This window comes from Procambarus clarkii, chromosome 9 (assembly GCF_040958095.1).
Source record: "Procambarus clarkii isolate CNS0578487 chromosome 9, FALCON_Pclarkii_2.0, whole genome shotgun sequence".
NCBI lineage: Eukaryota > Metazoa > Arthropoda > Malacostraca > Decapoda > Cambaridae > Procambarus > Procambarus clarkii.
The window spans coordinates 34,269,135-34,289,771 of record NC_091158.1 but is presented as its reverse complement, the minus strand read 5'-3'; the positions used below and the strand labels follow the sequence as shown (position 1 = coordinate 34,289,771).

The 20,637-nt window shown below is 46.8% G+C and overlaps 2 protein-coding genes across 2 annotated transcripts in view; both read left to right on the top strand.

Moving 5' to 3' along the window:
- Positions 1-13,930: 13,930 nt before the first annotated feature.
- On the top strand, positions 13,931-15,921 carry LOC123748776 (uncharacterized). Its single transcript, XM_069321439.1, has 5 exons — positions 13,931-13,978; positions 14,826-15,041; positions 15,182-15,298; positions 15,419-15,642; positions 15,765-15,921. Exons 1-5 carry the CDS (start codon positions 13,931-13,933, stop codon positions 15,919-15,921), a joined length of 762 nt encoding a protein of 253 aa, XP_069177540.1.
- A 463-nt stretch (positions 15,922-16,384) lies between these two features.
- LOC138362863 (glutamate receptor ionotropic, delta-2-like) overlaps positions 16,385-20,637 on the top strand; it is a 96,263-nt gene continuing 92,010 nt past the window's right edge. The window contains exons 1-2 of the mRNA XM_069321438.1: positions 16,385-16,389; positions 16,610-16,768. Of these exons, the coding sequence (XP_069177539.1) occupies positions 16,385-16,389; positions 16,610-16,768 (164 nt within the window). The remainder of the gene's footprint in view (positions 16,390-16,609; positions 16,769-20,637) is intronic.

Sequence of the window (20,637 nt, the reverse complement as noted above, 5' to 3'; positions counted from 1 at the left end):
ATATATATATATATATATGTTATGTAAATACAGAAACCTTGATTAGCATTACAATTTTGTGCCCGTTGCCTCAGAGACACTTGGTGGCTTGGGTAAAAGTTCTGATAGTTTTTTTAAGGAGCTGAGTCGTAAGCTAATTGAAACAACAAGAGACCCTAAAGCCGCCAGTTTCCTCTTTCATCGCCTCACCGTAAGGATATAGAGAGGAAACTTACACTGCATCCATAGTTCCTGTCCGCTGAGGAGCTGGAACTGAATGGAAATTTTTATTGTGTTCCTCACACACTTCCTTGTCGTTTGTAATGAATCTGTGTGCCCTTATCCTCAGTTTCATTACCTGTGCCTTCACTGTTGTTTTTCTCTTTATGTGGCTGTGCAGCAATATAGGTTGAGTCTTTGCCTTATATATTATGTCGTTTGCCTTATATATTATATCGTTTTCGTATTGCTTTTCTGCATCTCTTCTCACCCTGCGAATTCATTCCTGTTACTCTGGTATCCTTCTCTACTCTCACGTGTCCTGTTATTTCTGTAGTTTCTCCATATCTGTTACTTAGTTGCTTTGCTAGTTTACATCTCTGATTAAAACATTGGTTTATCATCTGTATTTAATATTTTTTCCATTAGGACCGGGATAAACTTGTCTGCTGCCTCCTTACACATTTGCATGATGTATTCCATCATGTCTTGGGTCGACTTTTATATGAGTTGTTTCCCATGTTATATCTATTAGGAATTTTATTATCTCCACAAAGTTTCCCTTACGGAATGCCAGCCATTTTGTTTTCAGTTCCTTTCCTTGAGTCCTTTAGGTACGTGTGTGAGTGCATGAGTGTATATATATATTGTCACAGGCTGAAGCTGAGGCCTACCAGTCTGCGATATGTTCATAACATCATCAGCTATTATGCTGGGCACCCTTGTCCTCTTGGCTGCAGCGCAACTGGCCCCGACCCCTGGTGAGTAGCGCTCCTTGCCTCGACCCCTGGTGAGTAGCACAGCTGGCCCCGACCCCTGGTGAGTAGAGCTCTTTGCCTCGACCCCTAGTGAGTAGCGCTCCTTGCCTCGACCCCTGGTGAGTAGCGCTCCTTGCCTCGACCCCTGGTGAGTAGCGCTCCTTGCCTCGACCCCTGGTGAGTAGCGCTCCTTGCCTCGACCCCTGGTGAGTAGCGCTCCTTGCCTCGACCCCTGGTGAGTAGCGCTCCTTGCCTCGACCCCTGGTGAGTAGCGCTCCTTGCCTCGACCCCTGGTGAGTTGCGCTCCTTGCCTCGACCCCTGGTGAGTTGCGCTCCTTGCCTCGACCCCTGGTGAGTAGCGCTCCTGGCCTCGACCCCTGGTGAGTAGCACAGCTGGCCCCGACCCCTGGTGAGTAGCGCTCCTGGCCTCGACCCCTGGTGAGTAGCACAGCTGGCCCCGACCCCTTGTGAGTAGCACAGCTGGCCTCGACCCCTGGTGAGTAGCACAGCTGGCCCCGACCCCTGGTGAGTAGCACAGCTGGCCCCGACTCCCTGTTGAGAAGCGCTCCTTGCCTCGACCCCTGGTGAGTAGCGCTCCTTGCCTCGACCCCTGGTGAGTTGCGCTCCTGGCCTCGACCCCTGGTGAGTAGCGCTCCTTGCCTCGACCCCTGCTGAGTAGCGCTCCTTGCCTCGACCCCTGGTGAGTTGCGCTCCTGGCCTCGACCCCTGGTGAGTAGCGCTCCTTGCCGCGACCCCTGGTGAGTAGCACAGCTGGCTCCGACCCCTGGTGAGTAGCGCTCCTGGCCTCGACCCCTGGTGAGTAGCACAGCTGGCCCCGACCCCTGGTGAGTAGCACAGCTGGCCTCGACCCCTGGTGAGTAGCACAGCTGGCCTCGACCCCTGGTGAGTAGCACAGCTGGCCACGACCTGAGTAGCGCTCCTGGCCTCGCTACTCAGTGGTGAGTAGCGCTCCTGGCCTCGACCCCTGGTGACTAGCACAGCTGGCCCCGACCCCTGGTGAGTAGCACAGCTGGCCTCGACCCCTGGTGATTAGCACAGCTGGCCCTGACCCCTGGTGAGTAGCACAGCTGGCCTCGACCCCTGGTGAGTAGCACAGCTGGCCCCGACCCCTGGTGAGTAGCGCTCCTGGCCTCGACCCCTGGTGAGTAGCACAGCTGGCCTCGACCCCTGGTGAGTAGCACAGCTGGCCCCGACCCCTGGTGAGTAGCACAGCTGGCCTCGACCCCTGGTGAGTAGAACAGCTGGCCCCGACCCCTGGTGAGTAGCGCTCCTGGCCTCGACCCCTGGTGAGTAGCACAGCTGGCCTCGACCCCTGGTGAGTAGCACAGCTGGCCCCGACCCCGGGTGAGTAGCCCTTCTGGCCTCGACCCCTGGTGAGTAGCACAGCTGGCCTCGACCCCTGGTGAGTAGCACAGCTGGCCCCGACCCCTGGTGAGTAGCACAGCTGGCCTCGACCCCTGGTGAGTAGCACAGCTGGCCTCGACCCCTGGTGATTAGCACAGCTGGCCCTGACCCCTGGTGAGTAGCACAGCTGGCCTCGACCCCTGGTGAGTAGCACAGCTGGCCCCGACCCCTGGTGAGTAGCGCTCCTGGCCTCGACCCCTGGTGAGTAGCACAGCTGGCCTCGACCCCTGGTGAGTAGCACAGCTGGCCTCGACCCCTGGTGAGTAGCGCTCCTGGGCTCGACCCCTGGTGAGTAGCACAGCTGGCCTCGACCCCTGGTGAGTAGCACAGCTGGCCCCGACCCCTGGTGAGTAGCACAGCTGGCCCCGACCCCTGGTGAGTAGCACAGCTGGCCCCGACCTCCTGGTGAGCAGCACAGCTGGCCTCGACCCCTGGCGAGTAGCACAGCTGGCCCCGACCCCTGGTGAGTAGCACAGCTGGCCTCGACCCCTGGTGAGTAGCACAGCTGGCCCCGACACCTGGTGAGTAGCACAGCTGGCCTCGACCCCTGGTGAGTAGCACAGCTGGCCCCGACCCCCTGGTGAGTAGCACAGCTGGCCCCGACCCCTGGTGAGTAGCACAGCTGGCCTCGACCCCTGGTGAGTAGCACAGCTGGCCCCGACCCCTGGTGAGTAGCACAGCTGGCCTCGACCCTTGGTGAGTAGCACAGCTGGCCCCGACCCTGGTGAGTAGCACAGCTGGCCCCGACCCCTGGTGAGTAGCACAGCTGGTCTCGACCCCTGGTGAGTAGCACAGCTGGCCTCGACCCCTGGTGAGTAGCACAGCTGGCCCCGACCCCTGGTGAGTAGCACAGCTGGCCCCGACCCCTGGTGAGTAGCACAGCTGGCCCCGACCCCTGGTGAGTAGCGCTCCTGGGCTCGACCCCTGGTGAGTAGCACAGCTGGCCTCGACCCCTGGTGAGTAGTGTTACCTATCGTTCGTTACGGCTCGTGACCCTACAGCAGCCAAGCTTTAGTTACGTCTAGGGATACCACTGCTGCTCTCTAAAGCGGGTCACCAGTATAACCCCATGAATGATAACAGGCACAGAATTAAAAGTATATCTCCCTTAGGACTGAAGAAATATACGTATGCATTTTAATATATATATATATTTAATATACATCTCAATATTTTATATATGAACAGTGGGTCACTATTAAAGCAAACATCAAATATTGTCTCTCCCAGAATAGAAATCTACTACATGACACAACAACAAGTAAACAGACTTATCTCCCACATGTTACTCCTCCTGTTCCCGTATCAGCTACTGAACTCTCGCTCTGTCGCTACCCAAATTTCTCTCCCGTCTGCCTCATCCAGGATGAGGGATGGAAACTAAGGACTTTTTAATATTTAAAACTAATTGAACAACCACTTGTTCTCTAAACACATAAGACTGCAAATTACATATAATAGTTACTTGCAAAATATATAAGTACAATGCCACCGGCTTAATTGCAGAAAATAAACAATTACCTAAACTAAATAAAAGTGACATCTGGAACTCCCAACTGAACAGGTCCAGCTTCCCGAATTTAACAGGTATTAGACGTGTGCAAAGCAACCGCGCTCCTGTCCCCACTGACGCTGCCACACCACACGATAATTTACAAAAACACAATGTGTGTACATATACAGGCAATGATATAATGGAACAAAACAAGTTATTTTAAATTTATATACGTATTCAGCTAGGAGTACGTAACAAGTAGCACAGCTGGCCTCGACCCCTAGTGAGTAGCACAGCTGGCCTCGACCCCTGGTGAGTAGCACAGCTGGCCCCGACCCCTGGTGAGTAGCACAGCTGGCCCCGACCCCTGGTGAGTAGCACAGCTGGCCTCGACCCCTGGTGAGTAGCACAGCTGGCCTCGACCCCTGGTGAGTAGCACAGCTTGCCCCGACCCCTGGTGAGTAGCACAGCTGGCCCCGACCCCTGGTGAGTAGAACAGCTGGCCTCGACCCCTGGTGTGTAGCGCTCCTGGCCTCGACCCCTGGTGAGTAGCGCTCCTGGCCTCTACCCCTGGTGAGTAGCACAGCTGGCCTCGACCCCTGGTGAGTAGAACAGCTGGCCCCGACCCCTGGTGAGTAGCGCTCCTGGCCTCGACCCCTGGTGAGTAGCGCTCCTGGCCTCGACCCCTGGTGAGTAGCACAGCTGGCCTCGACCCCTGGTGAGTAGCACAGCTGGCCCCGACCCCTGGTGAGTAGCACAGCTGGCCTCGACCCCTGGTGAGTAGCACAGCTGGCCTCGACCCCTGGTGAGTAGCACAGCTTGCCCCGACCCCTGGTGAGTAGCACAGCTGGCCCCGACCCCTGGTGAGTAGAACAGCTGGCCTCGACCCCTGGTGTGTAGCGCTCCTGGCCTCGACCCCTGGTGAGTAGCGCTCCTGGCCTCTACCCCTGGTGAGTAGCACAGCTGGCCTCGACCCCTGGTGAGTAGAACAGCTGGCCCCGACCCCTGGTGAGTAGAGCTCTTTGCCTCGACCCCTAGTGAGTAGCGCTCCTTGCCTCGACCCCTGGTGAGTAGCGCTCCTTGCCTCGACCCCTGGTGAGTAGCGCTCCTTGCCTCGACCCCTGGTGAGTAGCACAGCTGGCCTCGACCCCTGGTGTGTAGCGCTCCTGGCCTCGACCCCTGGTGAGTAGCGCTCCTGGCCTCGACCCCTGGTGAGTAGCACAGCTGGCCCCGACCCCAGGTGAGTAGCGCTCCTGGCCCCGACCACTGGTGAGTAGCACAGCTGGCCTCGACCCCTGGTGAGTAGCACAGCTGGCCTCGACCCCTGGTGAGTAGCACAGCTGGCCTCGACCCCTGGTGAGTAGCACAGCTGGCCCCGACCCCTGGTGAGTAGAACAGCTGGCCCCGACCCCTGGTGAGTAGCGCTCCTGGCTTCGACCCCTGGTGAGTAGCGCTCCTGGCCTCGACCCCTGGTCAGTAGCACAGCTGGCCTCGACCCCTGGTCAGTAGCACAGTTGGCCTCGACCCCTGGTGAGTAGCACAGCTGGCCCCGACCCCTGGTGAGTATCACAGCTGGCCCCGACCCCTGGTGAGTAGAACAGCTGGCCTCGACCCCTGGTGTGTAGCGCTCCTAGCCTCGACCCCTGGTGAGTAGCGCTCCTGGCCTCGACCCCTGGTGAGTAGCACAGCTGGCCACGACCCCTGGTGAGTAGAACAGCTGGCCCCGATCCCTGGTGAGTAGCGCTCCTGGCCTCGACCCCTGGTGAGTAGAGCTCCTGGCCTCGACCCCTGGTGAGTAGCATAGCTGGCCTCGACCCATTGTGAGTAGCACAGCTGGCCCCGACCCCTGGTGAGTAGCACAGCTGGCCCCGACCCCTGGTGAGTAGAACAGCTGGCCCCGACCCCTGGTGAGTAGCGCTCCTGGCCTCGTGTCGGAAAATCCGACAGCATTTAATATATCATACAGACAGACAAGAGCTGTGTTGTATAAACAAGTTACCCATAGAAAACGTAACTTGTAGTGGAATTACCGTCTAAAGAAAACGGGATATCATCACCACATACTATTATAATTCACCACCTATTATGGTGGGAATTGTTCTTAAATACATTAGTCTTTGGACTTTACCATCATAAAAACATCTTATATAAATTAACTTAATTATCAATATTAAAGTAGAGTAAATGTGACCTTTCTATCACGTTCTGAAATCTGGACAATGTAAGCCAGGCGTCAGAGTGGAGGAAGGAGGGCAGCCATTGTTATTGAGACCAGAGGCTCACACGGGAGCAAATTCGGCTCCTGTTAAATTTACTTGGACGTAGTGTTATGGAACCCAAAGGTGTACCATTGTCAACACGCTGTCTACAAATACAAGTTAAGTGTCTATCCGAAACCCGTTTATCATTCATTTATGGCCATTAATGTCAGGATATAGGGTTAGCCGGTTAGAACGCGAAATCGCCTCATACTAAAGGTAATTAAGCCAGGTCTTTAATGTTCCATGTACTGTATAGTGTTTTCTCTGATATAGCTTGTCATATATAGGATTCTGGCTTCACAGCTAGCGCACTTTTGACAGGTCAAGACGAGGATGCAAGATTATGTGCACCAGTTACTGGGTGATAGAAGCTACCTCAAAGAGGATAATTTGGTGTCTACACTCTAGTTATACTTGGTGGACTAACCTGCTGTACTATAAGAGAAGGAACCTCATCAATGTATGTAGCTATTACTGTAATTTGATTGGCTGCATATGTGTAATATAAACCCCCCCTAATGTGTAGAGGATCGATTTGTGAGATTAAGAGATTATTGCAGAAATACAGTCCACTTATCATTATACAAATTGCTATCGAAGTATATAAATTAACGTAAATATAAATTCATATAAATTAAATAAATATAAATCTCACAGGTCGGTTCCCACATTATTTGGTCATCTTCGAACCGGATGACGGATTATTTGATCCCTTGAACCCACATTTGGTCATCTTAGTACCGGATGAACCAGTTATCCAGTGGATTCATTAAATATACTAGTGCAGTGTTATTTAAACAAAGGCCAGCCAGTCAAAGACGGAAGCGTAGCCTCGAGGGAGCTCAGGAGCCTCCCTCAGCCGAGTTCAGCCTTAGTCAGCGGTTTCATGCACACCCACAGATTTGGTGGCGTGTTATTCTGTGAAATGACAGCGCTAATATAGAAACCAGCCAAATTAGTGACTGTGTCTTCGCGAGATTGTTCACGGATTTCGTGGTGTTACATTTCGCGAGAGATTATCTACGAATTTTGTGGACTTTATTTCGCGAGGTCACTAATAACATTTAATACTTCTAGATAATATTAGAAGTTTCATAGAGGCTAATTAAGAGGCTATTATCAATAATTGTGTATATTATTTCTCCAAGATAGAGAATTATTTAATATATATTGCACTAGTGATCACAGTATAATATTTACTAATTGCCAACCCACAACAGGGTAGGATAAAACCATTGACTAGTTGAACTATTTTCGTTCATCCTAGTCCCATTATTACCATAGTCAGTTGTACTATATTGATTAACCTAGCACCATTAATGAATGGTCCAGACCCTATTTTGGGTGTAATTTTTATCAACTCGAGTCGAGTTGTGTATATATAATAATTTACTTATGATCATTACACCTTTGAGTGATTAATTAGTGTCTCTACCATCCTAGGGTGATATAGAAGAGCTAACCTAAAGGTACTTCCAGTGACACTGGTTTATCACTCAAATCATTAGTGTGTATGATTGTATATATATAATGTGTATTAATTTTAAGTGCTAACCTCTAGTAGAGGTAGGATTATTGCCTAGTGAGTGCAGAATTTACCCTAGGCTACCATTAGTGTTTGTTCAGTATTATGAGCAGCCCAAGTACAAGTCCCACAAGGCTTCACCAACGAGCCAGTATGGATAATGCAGGGAGAATGAAAAGAACCCTTGCAGGTCTTAAAGGCCACTTAACAAGACAGATCAAGAAATGTGAAGATTTGTCACAACAATCAACAGTTGATTATGCTGACCTGGAAAGCTATTATCAAGCAGCTGCAGGTAAATTTGAGCAAATCAAATGTCAAATAGCAACATATGTGGCTGAACTTGCCAACACCAATTTATCAGAAACAGAAATAGACGACATTATGGTTGATCTTGCGAATTATGAAGATCACACTCAGGCCACGTTACAGCCTTATGTCAAATTAATTGCCCAGAACAAGGCAACAGCAACAACAACAACAGTTGCATCTAATACGAGTCAAGCAGAAACTCGACTCCCTCCAATTAATTTACCCACTTTCTCAGGAAAAGATGAGGAAGATTGGGATGAATTTTGGAACAAATTCGTTGACCTTGTAGACTCAAAACAATCTTTACCAAAGAGTAGTAAATTCTCTTATTTGCAAGGCCAATTATCAGGTGAGGCTAAAACAGTAGTATCCCATCTGAGATTAACTAATGACGGCTATGATCTGGCAGTAAAACTCCTCAAGGATAATTATGCTGATCCAGAAGTAAGAACATCACATTTAGTTCATGAGCTGTTGCATTTACCCCCACCGGAGGCTTCAGCTGATTCACTCCAAGTCTTCAAGCTGGAGGTAGAATCATTGATCAATGCCCTCAGCCTGACAGCAGATACAAACGGGGCTGAGTGGGTCTTGAAAATAATTGTCCAGGAGAAAATACCTAGGGACATATTGAGACAAATGAGTGCTCATTACAATAAAAGTATCTTATCCATGAATGAAATATCTGAAGGTTTAAAGTCAGTAGTTCATCAATTACGAACACATGACAAATTAAAACCACCAAGTAAACCCTCAGAAACCAATAATAGTAAACCACAGAATACCAAAGGTACTCCAAATCAATCTAGACAATATAATTCAACACCAAAGTGGAACAGTGGCAGTGTGGGCGTATATGCAGTTGGACCCTCCAAGCCTATAGTTACTGTGTCACCCAAGAACGTGACACCAAAGGGTACTGGAAGCTATGGAACATGTTTGTTCTGCAATGAGAAACATTCAATGTACCACTGCCCTAATTTTCCTGATAGTGACGCCCGTGTTGAGCGACTCAAAGATTTGCAACATTGCACGAGGTGCCTCAGGAAACATAACATCAACGACTGTGAGACCCAATTACACACCTGTAATAGGTGTAACAAAGGTCAGCACCATGCAGCATTATGCAGAGACACCAAAACAACGTCTCCAAACCCCAAGGTGGAAGATAGCATTCCCACCACAGTACAGTACTGCAAGGTGCAACAAACAAAGAGTGTCCAATCGGCAAAGTCTAAAGGTAATACGACTTTGCCTACTGCCCAAATTACCATCCTGAATAAGAGGGCCAAGGTCCATACCCGTGGGTTGTTTGACCAAGGATCCCAAAGAACATACATCACTAAAAGGTTGGCAGATGAATTACAATTAAGGCCTGTAGCCCAGATGTCATTCAACATCTCAGGGTTTGTAACAGATGCAGGACCTCAAGTCTACCAGGTGGTACAACCATCAGTACGCTTAGGCAGGTACGTCTGTCGAGTACAAGCCATTGTGGTGGACAAAATACCAGTAGACCTACAAGTTCAAGGTCTGCGAGCAACAGCCAAATTCCTGAGAAATAGAGGAATAAAATTGGCAGATAATATTAAGTCTGATCACCTCACTGACTTCGGTCTCCTTGTTGGGACAGACTATTGCCATCGATTCATCGGTAGCCCTACTAAATATCAGGGTATAACCATGTTAAACTCTGCAGGAGGTAAATTACTCTCAGGCCCAGTATCAAGCCTGAGGAGACCTATGCCTGCAGATAAACAATACCAGTAGAAATCTAAATTTGTCAGCTGATTATATTTCTCCAGTAGCATTATACTAAGGAGATTACAGCTGACTATAGTAACAGAGGTTGATGTTAGTATCATCATTTAAAGCTGAAGATGAGTTCATGAGGCCTCAGTGGCAAATCAGTGAACAGTAGCCTAAAACAGCTACAAGTCACTGCGACCAATGTCACTGAACCCACTGCAGTCTCAGAACCATACTTTACTTTAATGATGAGCTATTCAATCTTCTGAATCAATTAACTAAATTAAACCCCAATAAATCTGATGACTGATTTGATACATTTATTATTTAATCAAGATGTATTCCATGGGCCTCAGTGTTTATATATCAGTGACCAGTTACCTGAAGAAACTTCAAGTTATCTGATGTCACTGATCTCACTGCAGTCCCTGAATCATACTTGACTGTAGTACTTGATCACATCCAGTCTTCTGGGTTAAATAATATGTAATAAGGCTTGAATATTAGCCTTTCAAGAGTTGACAGGGAAATGAAATCGCATTAGACTTCTAACCCCTGCAACTCTAGTACGGGACATCCGTCCTGTACGAACAGACACATAAATGTGTGATTACTAACAACTAACATCAAATTAATCTAATAATTCGAAGGAGGAGTATCGGTGTTCGTCTGTTCTAATTAGGACTTCGACCCGTGAGCAGCCCCCTGGGGAATTATGTCGGAAAATCCGACAGCATTTAATATATCATACAGACAGACAAGAGCTGTGTTGTATAAACAAGTTACCCATAGAAAACGTAACTTGTAGTGGAATTACCGTCTAAAGAAAACGGGATATCATCACCACATACTATTATAATTCACCACCTATTATGGTGGGAATTGTTCTTAAATACATTAGTCTTTGGACTTTACCATCATAAAAACATCTTATATAAATTAACTTAATTATCAATATTAAAGTAGAGTAAATGTGACCTTTCTATCACGTTCTGAAATCTGGACAATGTAAGCCAGGCGTCAGAGTGGAGGAAGGAGGGCAGCCATTGTTATTGAGACCAGAGGCTCACACGGGAGCAAATTCGGCTCCTGTTAAATTTACTTGGACGTAGTGTTATGGAACCCAAAGGTGTACCATTGTCAACACGCTGTCTACAAATACAAGTTAAGTGTCTATCCGAAACCCGTTTATCATTCATTTATGGCCATTAATGTCAGGATATAGGGTTAGCCGGTTAGAACGCGAAATCGCCTCATACTAAAGGTAATTAAGCCAGGTCTTTAATGTTCCATGTACTGTATAGTGTTTTCTCTGATATAGCTTGTCATATATAGGATTCTGGCTTCACAGCTAGCGCACTTTTGACAGGTCAAGACGAGGATGCAAGATTATGTGCACCAGTTACTGGGTGATAGAAGCTACCTCAAAGAGGATAATTTGGTGTCTACACTCTAGTTATACTTGGTGGACTAACCTGCTGTACTATAAGAGAAGGAACCTCATCAATGTATGTAGCTATTACTGTAATTTGATTGGCTGCATATGTGTAATATAAACCCCCCCTAATGTGTAGAGGATCGATTTGTGAGATTAAGAGATTATTGCAGAAATACAGTCCACTTATCATTATACAAATTGCTATCGAAGTATATAAATTAACGTAAATATAAATTCATATAAATTAAATAAATATAAATCTCACAGGTCGGTTCCCACACCTCGACCCCTGGTGAGTAGCGCTCCTGGCCTCGACCCCTGGTGAGTAGCACAGCTGGCCTCGACCCCTGGTGAGTAGCACAGCTGGCCCCGACCCCTGTTGAGTAGCACAGCTGGCCCCGACCCCTGGTGAGTAGAACAGCTGGCCTCGACCCCTGGTGTGTGGCGCTCCTGGCCTCGACCCCTGGTGAGTAGCGCTCCTGGCCTCGACCCCTGGTGAGTAGAACAGCTGGCCCCGACCCCTGGTGAGTAGCGCTCCTGGCCCCGACCCCTGGTGAGTAGCACAGCTGGCCCCGACCCCTGGTGAGTAGCACAGCTGGCCCCGACCCCTGGTGAGTAGAACAGCTGGCCTCGACCCCTGGTGTGTAGCGCTCCTGGCCTCGACCCCTGGTGAGTAGCGCTCCTGGCATCGACCCCTGGTGAGTAGCACAGCTGGCCTCGACCCCTGGTGAGTAGAACAGCTGGCCCCGACCCCTGGTGAGTAGCACAGCTGGCCCCGACCCCTGGTGAGTAGAACAGCTGGCCTCGACCCCTGGTGTGTGGCGCTCCTGGCCTCGACCCCTGGTGAGTAGCGCTCCTGGCCTCGACCCCTGGTGAGTAGAACAGCTGGCCCCGACCCCTGGTGAGTAGCGCTCCTGGCCCCGACCCCTGGTGAGTAGCACAGCTGGCCCCGACCCCTGGTGAGTAGCACAGCTGGCCCCGACCCCTGGTGAGTAGAACAGCTGGCCTCGACCCCTGGTGTGTAGCGCTCCTGGCCTCGACCCCTGGTGAGTAGCGCTCCTGGCATCGACCCCTGGTGAGTAGCACAGCTGGCCTCGACCCCTGGAGAGTAGCACAGCTGACCTCGACCCCTGGTGAGAACAACAGCTGGCCCCGACCCCGCGTGAGTAGCACAGCTGGCCTCGACCCCTGGTGAGTAGCGCTCCTGGCCTCGACCCCTGGTGAGTAGCACAGCTGGCCCCGACCCCTGGTGAGTAGCGCTCCTGGCCTCGACCCCTGGTGAGTAGCACAGCTGGCCTCGACCCCTGGTGAGTAGCGCTCCTGGCCTCGACCCCTGGTGAGTAGCACAGCTGGCCTCGACCCCTGGTGAGTAGCACAGCTGGCCTCGACCCCTGGTGAGTAGCGCTCCTGGCCTCGACCCCTGGTGAGTAGCACAGCTGGCCTCGACCCCTGGTGAGTAGAACAGCTGGCCCCGACCCCTGGTGAGTAGCGCTCCTGGCCTCGACCCCTGGTGAGTAGCACTCCTGGCCTCGACCCTTTGGTGAGTAGCACTCCTGGCCTCGACCCCTGGTGAGTAGCACAGCTGGCCTCGACCCCTGGTGAGTAGCACAGCTGGCCCCGACCCCTGGTGAGTAGCACAGCTGGCCTCGACCCCTGGTGAGTAGCACAGCTGGCCCCGACCCCTGGTGAGTAGCACAGCTGGCCTCGACCCCTGGTGAGTAGCACAGCTGGCCTCGAGCCCTGGTGAGTAGCACAGCTGGCCTCGACCCCTGGTGAGTAGCACAGCTGGCCCAAGCCCCTGGTGAGTAGCACAGCTGGCCCAAGCCCCTGGTGAGTAGCGCAAGTGGTCCCACCACCTGGTGAGTAACGCATGTGGTCCCATCACCTGGTGAGTAACGCATGTGGTCCCACCACCTGGTGAGTAACGCATGTGGTCCCATCATCTGGTGAGTAACGCATGTGGTCCCATCACCTGGTGAGTAACGCATGTGGTCCCATCACCTGGTGAGTAACGCATGTGGTCTAACCATCTGGTGAGAAACGCATGTGGTCCCATCACCTGGTGAGTAACGCATGTGGTCCCACCACCTGGTGAGTAACGCATGTGGTCCCATCATCTGGTGAGTAACGCATGTGGTCCCATCACCTGGTGAGTAACGCATGTGGTCTAACCATCTGGTGAGAAACGCATGTGGTCCCATCATCTGGTGAGTAACGCATGTGGTCCCATCACCTGGCGAGTAACGCATGTGGTCCCACCACCTGGTGAGTAACGCATGTGGTCCCACCACCTGGTGAGTAACGCATGTGGTCCCATCATCTGGTGAGTAACGCATGTGGTCCCATCACCTGGTGAGTAACGCATGTGGTCTAACCATCTGGTGAGAAACGCATGTGGTCCCACCACCTGGTGAGTAACGCATGTGGTCCCATCATCTGGTGAGTAACGCATGTGGTCTCATCATCTGGTGAGTAACGCATGTGGTCTAACCACCTTGTGAGTAACGCATGTGGTCTAACCACCTTGTGAGTAACGCATGTGGTCTAACCATCTGGTGAGTAACGCATGTGGTCTAACCTCCTGGTGAGTAACGCGTGTTGTCTTACGTCCTGGTGAGTAACGCGTGTGGTCTGAACACCTGGTGAGTAACGCTTGTGGTCTGAACACCTGGTGAGTAACGCATGTGGTCTGAACACCTGGTGGGTAACGCATGTGGTCTGAACACCTGGTGGGTAACGCATGTGGTCTGAACACCTGGTGGGTAACGCATGTGGTCTGAACACCTGGTGAGTAACGCGTGTGGTCCCCCACCCCTGGTAAGTAACTCATGTGATCTCACCACCCGGTGAGTAAAGCATGTGGTGTCACCCCTGGTGAGTAAAGCATGTGGTGCCACCCCTGGTGAGTAAAGCATGTGGTGCCACCCCTGGTGAGTAAAGCATGTGGTGCCACCCCTGGTGAGTAAAGCATGTGGTGCCACCCCTGGTGAGTAAAGCATGTGGTGCCACCCCTGGTGAGTAAAGCATGTGGTGCCACCCCTGTTGAGTAAAGCATGTGGTGTCACCCCTGATGAGTAAAGCATGTGGTGTCACCCCTGATGAGTAAAGCATGTGGTGCCACCCCTGGTGAGTAAAGCATGTGGTGCCACCCCTGGTGAGTAAAGCATGTGGTGCCACCCCTGGTGAGTAAAGCATGTGGTGCCACCCCTGGTGAGTAAAGCATGTGGTGCCACCCCTGTTGAGTAAAGCATGTGGTGTCACCCCTAATGAGTAAAGCATGTGGTGCCACCACTGGTGAGTAAAGCATGTGGTGCCACCCCTGGTGAGTAAAGCATGTGGTGCCACCCCTGGTGAGTAAAGCATGTGGTGCCACCCCTGTTGAGTAAAGCATGTGGTGTCACCCCTGGTGAGTAAAGCATGTGGTGCCAGCCCTGGTGAGTAAAGCATGTGGTGTCACCCCTGGTGAGTAAAGCATGTGGTGCCACCCCTGGTGAGTAAAGCATGTGGTGCCACCCCTGGTGAGTAAAGCATGTGGTGTCACCCCTGGTGAGTAAAGCATGTGGTGCCACCCCTGGTGAGTAATATATTGTCCTCGTTAGAATAAATAATAGGTGATATATTAAGGAACATTCAGTTATTATATGTAACTAATGGAAATACGCAGCACAAGATTCTAACACATAAATCTGCCGTTGCCCGGGAGAGGAGAGTTATAATATTGGCGGTGAAGAGTGATGTGTTGTTGGCAGTTGTGGAGGAGGAGGCGCTGCTGCCGCTAGCAGCCAGGGCGGTGGATGCTGTGTTGTCAGGAGATGGTGATCCCCGGTGCTCAGTCATGATGCTCACTGATGGAACCACCTCCTCCACTGCTCTCTTTCAGGTATTATACCATTCATGTTATTTTGAATAAATTCTTAAGCAGCTGACTTGCTTGCATATGATATTTTGTGTGAAAAAAGTAATAATGTATGCCATTAAAGCCATGGCAGAATTTATTTTGTTTATGTGTGTGTGTTGCAGGCGACACAGCTGCTGTGTATCACTGGAGGCGTGGCAGTGTTCTATGTGTCAGCACCCGCACTCAACTGTAACGTTACACAAACACAGATGAACAGAGTGATCGCCGAAGCACGGAAGGTAAGTCTTGTAACAAATAGTTCATTTGTCGTACTACGACCACGTATACTTTGAGACTGACCTTGACAGTTACTGGCATACGTATACCAACAGCGCTCACTCTTATGTTCATTACAACAGGTGCGGCAGGTGTCATGGTGCGTGACGGTGGTGGTGGTGAGCGACGACCTCGCCTTCCTCGCCACCTTCGCCCAGTGGTCCCTCAAGGGCCGCCTCCTGGTGTGGTCGACGAGGCTCCTGGTCCTCACCCGCCTCCCCCTCCACCACCTGCAGGTCCTCTATGGCCTGCTCTCCATGACCAACTCCATGCTGCTCGTTGTGGAAAACGTCTTCGGGAAATTAAGGTAATTTTTCGGTGGTAATCCTGAAAAATCGTATCACCTTCGCGAGGGTTTAATGACAATATTCTAAAACATAAAATATGTAAAATTAAATTGTGCTTTACGTGTATTTTCAATTTTTGCAGGTGTGGAATGTATGTTCACTGGCCGTACAGCCCTCAGATACTGAGGGCTGCTTCCTGGTCCTCAGAGTGTGGTCTTACTTTAAACAGTAATAGCCAACTTTTCCCTGAAAAGTTTTCAAAGTATGTTAACTATCCAACGTGTTTCTATTATATTTGAGCTTTAAGCTCCCAGGCGCATCACAAAATTTAAAAAAAAAAACGAAATGCTTTGCTATATATATAAAAATTGGTTCAACATTGATTTAAAATGAAACTGCTCATGCATTTAAAACGCACTCACACTTTAATCAGCACGCAAACAATAATATATTTATATCCATTTCTGCCATTTGCCTCAATCAATGAACGGCATCCAGCCCCAACTTTGTGCTGTCACACAAAATATCTTTGTGCTGGGTGCAATTAACGAAAATTTACTTCTGATTTAAGCAAATGGATTCTTGGTGATAAACATGACGTACTGGACACTCATCAAACATAATGACGTACTGGACACTCATCAAACAGCATGACGTACTGGACACTCATCAAACAGCATGACGTACTGGACACTCATCAAACAGCATGACGTACTGGATACTCATCAAACAGAATGACGTACTGGATATTCATCTAACAGCATGACGTACTGAACACTCATCAAACAGCATGACGTACTGGACACTCATCAAACAGCATGACGTACTGGACACTCATCAAACAGCATGACGTACTGGACACTCATCAAACAGCATGACGTACTGGACACTCATCAAACACTAAAATTTTATCCTAAGAAATACACGAGAACCTACATCATTCACTAATTTATAACAAATTTCCTAGCATGTGCCTTCCTGCTGCAGGTTTGCCCAAAGGCCGACCTTCGTAGTGGCGATGGACGAGCGTATAAGCACAACAGCCTTCATGAAGAAGGATGAGACCGCGCTTGGCGGGCAGCGTCTCTGGTTCAAGGGTCCTGAAGCAGAAATATTGGATTGGGTCGCAAAGGGAATGAATTTCACGTAAAGTTCTTTACAATTTAGCAGGATCAACTCTGGATGCAAATATTTTGTTTAGTATTTTGACGATAATGGTAGGAGTCTCATAATGATGCAATTACAATTTACTAAATATTTAGGTGTGTAGTGCGAAGACTAGTTCAGCGTTTTTCATATCATATTAAAAGATTATGAGAGATATTAAAGAATAATAGTCGAGATTTGTAAAATCCAGTTTAAGTTCTGGAAGCCCCAAGCCTCCAGAATCTCCCAGTGAATTCAGTAGAGTTCCGGGATGGTTAGCTTTTTGTACCATCATGGCCAAGTTGGCTAAGGCAGGTGTCCAGAATTCACCCGAACGAGCGTTCGAGTTACTTCATCGACTCAAAATAATTTTCATCGAAGTATCACGCAAATGTGTTTTTTTCTGTGATACACACATACGTTTCCCGCCCCCAGTGAGAAACAATGGGCAGAGTTTCTTTCAACCTGATGCGCCTGTTACCTAGCAGTGAATAGGTACCTGGGAGTTAATCAGCTGTCACGGGGTGCTTAGCGTGTGTGTGTGTGTGTGATGTGGGAGAGGAAAAAAAGTAGTTAGTAACAGTTGATTAACAGTAGAGAGGCGGGCCGAAAGAGCAGAGCTTAACCCCCGCAAGCACAACTAGGTGAATACAAACATACACACACACACACACACATATATATATATATATATATATATATATATATATATATATATATATATATATATATATATATATATATATGTCGTACCTAGTAGCCAGAATGCACTTCTCGGCCTACTATGCAAGGCCCGATTTGCCTAATAAGCCAAGTTTTCCTGAATTAATATATTTTCTCAATTTTTTTTCTCATGAAATGATAAAGCTACCCATTTCATTATGTATGAGGTCAATTTTTTTTTATTGGAGTTAAAATTAACGTAGATATGTGACCGAACCTAACCAACCCTACCTAACCTAACCTATCTCTATAGGTTAGGTTAGGTTATGTAGCAGAAAAAGTTAGGTTAGGTTAGTTTAGGTAGTCGAAAAAAAATTAATTCATGAAAACTTGGCTTATTAGGCAAATCGGGCATTGCATAGTAGGCTGAGAAGTGCGTTCTATAGTAATACATTCTATAGTAATTCACTTATTTTCTTTACTTTAAAATTACGAAAATGAGTTTTGGAGAACTCCTATTTCAGCTAAGCCCTGATGCTAAGAAAATAGTTAGAGAGATAGAAGCCCTAAATCAGAAAAAAGTAAATACAGAATATGCGGTCATATTCAATGAAACATACATATATATGTATATATATATATATATATATATATATATATATATATATATATATATATATATATATATATATATATAACTAAAAACATAGTTTTTACTTCAGTTGCATATTGTCCTGGGGACCATTCCGGCTTGTTCGCATATATATATATATATATATATACTCTACCCACCATGAGAGTAAGGACAAGACAAGAATAAATCGATGCCAACACAGTAGACAATGTCCAACATAATAGGCCAATTACACTGGATTAATCTTTGTGTTTAGATAGGAGATGCCTCGTATGGGCCAATAAGCCTTCTGCAGCCTCTATGTTTCACCTCACATTTATCCCTTATGTATCCCCCCATGTTTTCACCTTTATTGTATTATCACCTGACCCAGTGCGGGTATAAAATCAACTAGTATTGTAAGATCTGTTCACTTGAGAATGAACCATGGAGGTTCGAAACGTTGTGCAAATTATATAAATAAGTGTAATACACTCTATAGTAAATCACTTCTTTTCTTCACCTTAAAAGAACGAAAATGAGTTTTGGAGAACTCCTATTTCAATTAAGCCCCTGATGCTAAGAAAATAATTAGAGGGATAGAAGCCCTAAACCAGAAAATAATAAATACAGAATATGCAGTCATATTCAATGAAACATGTTTGAAAGAAAACCTGCTGCGAGTATACATCAATATATATATATATATATATATATATATATATATATATATATATATATATATATATATATATATATATATATATATATATATATATAAGTATTTATGTACGATGTTCCCTTCGGGAATCATAATTTTAAGATGAATAGGAAAACCAGGGATATACTGAACATCTTGTTTCAGATTCTTTACTTTAAAATGCATAACGTTTCGAATACTTCTCGTATTCATCATCAGATCTAAAAGAAAAAACAGAAATCACAATCAAATAACTGGTAAACAAAGAACTCATACTGAATATAATTGCCTATCAAAGAAAGGAAAATGCTTAAAAAACAAAACACTTAAGCGCACTTAAAGTGATCAATACAAATAAAACTTATTAACTGTCACATATATAAAAGCTAATTTAAAAATCCATTAAACTACAAGATGAATTTTCTAACTACTAAAACAAACTATTCTATTAAACTTACGTGAAGTGATCAGAAGCGAAATTTGATACTTAACACATAGATACTAAACACTATAACAAATATTTATATAATCACTACAAATCTACAAAAAATGTATGTAAAATACAAACAGAATAAACGACAATTATAAAGTACTAACCAAAATCTTATAAAAAACTCAAATATTAAATAAAATTAAATACCAAAATATGTATTATATATCCTAAATAAAAGAATATATTCATGTACAATGTCAAGACTTGAAGTAAGTAAGAAAGGGCAAAGACATGGTAAACTAAACAAAATTATAATAAAATTAAACTACTAAAATGAACTATAAATCAAATTACAGGGCCTACTGTGCACTATACAGTGTACAATTGAACAGCTGAAAGGTTGCTATACAACAGAGGCCGCAGCACCTTTATATATAAGGATTCCATTACCCTCAAATCTGACTGGCCATTCATACAAGTGTCCAGAATTTTAAAATCAGATTCCAGCAGAGAATGATCAAACTCATAACAATGGTTTCTAATCTCCGAAAATGCTGGTTTAGACAATGGTAATCCAGTCCTAAAAGATAATCCCCGGTGCTCAAGTATCCTAATCTTAAAGTTCCGAATGGAACTCCCGATATATCCAGCATTACAGCTGGAACAATTATACATATATACGACATTTGAGCACAAGGGGGTAGGCACTTTATCTTTAAATTTAAAATAAGAGCCTATGGTATTTGTGTTGACAAAAATAAATCTAAAGTCTACTTGAGGATAACACTGCTGCAACAGTCTCCTCAAACGACTCCTTACAGAAAAGCTAATAGTGCCATAAAATGGTAATTTAATATATTTAAGATCGCTTTCCACTGTAGTAACCTTCACGATGGGTGAAACTTCTTATTTAAGAAATTCCTTATAAAGGTATAAACCATATGCAAAGGATAACCATTATTTGAAAAAAATTGCACAAGAAAATTAATTTCTTGATCAAAGTTATTCCAATTAGAACATAAAACAAAGGCCCTATTCAGTAGAGTGTTAATAGCATTTTTCTTAAAAATATCAGGAACAAAAGAATTAAAATTTACAACAGTGGAGAGGGATCTTAAATATATTAAATTACCATTTTATGGCAGTATTAGCTTTTCTGTAAGGAGTCGTTTGAGGAGACTGTTGCAGCAGTGTTATCCTCAAGTAGACTTTAGATTTATTTTTGTCAACACAAATACCATAGGCTCTTATTTTAAATTTAAAGATAAAGTGCCTACCCCCTTGTGCTCAAATGTCGTATATTTGTATAATTGTTCCAGCTGTAATGCTGGATATATCGGGAGTTCCATTCGGAACTTTAAGATTAGGATACTTGAGCACCGGGGATTATCTTTTAGGACTGGATTACCATTGTCTAAACCAGCATTTTCGGAGATTAGAAACCATTGTTATGAGTTTGA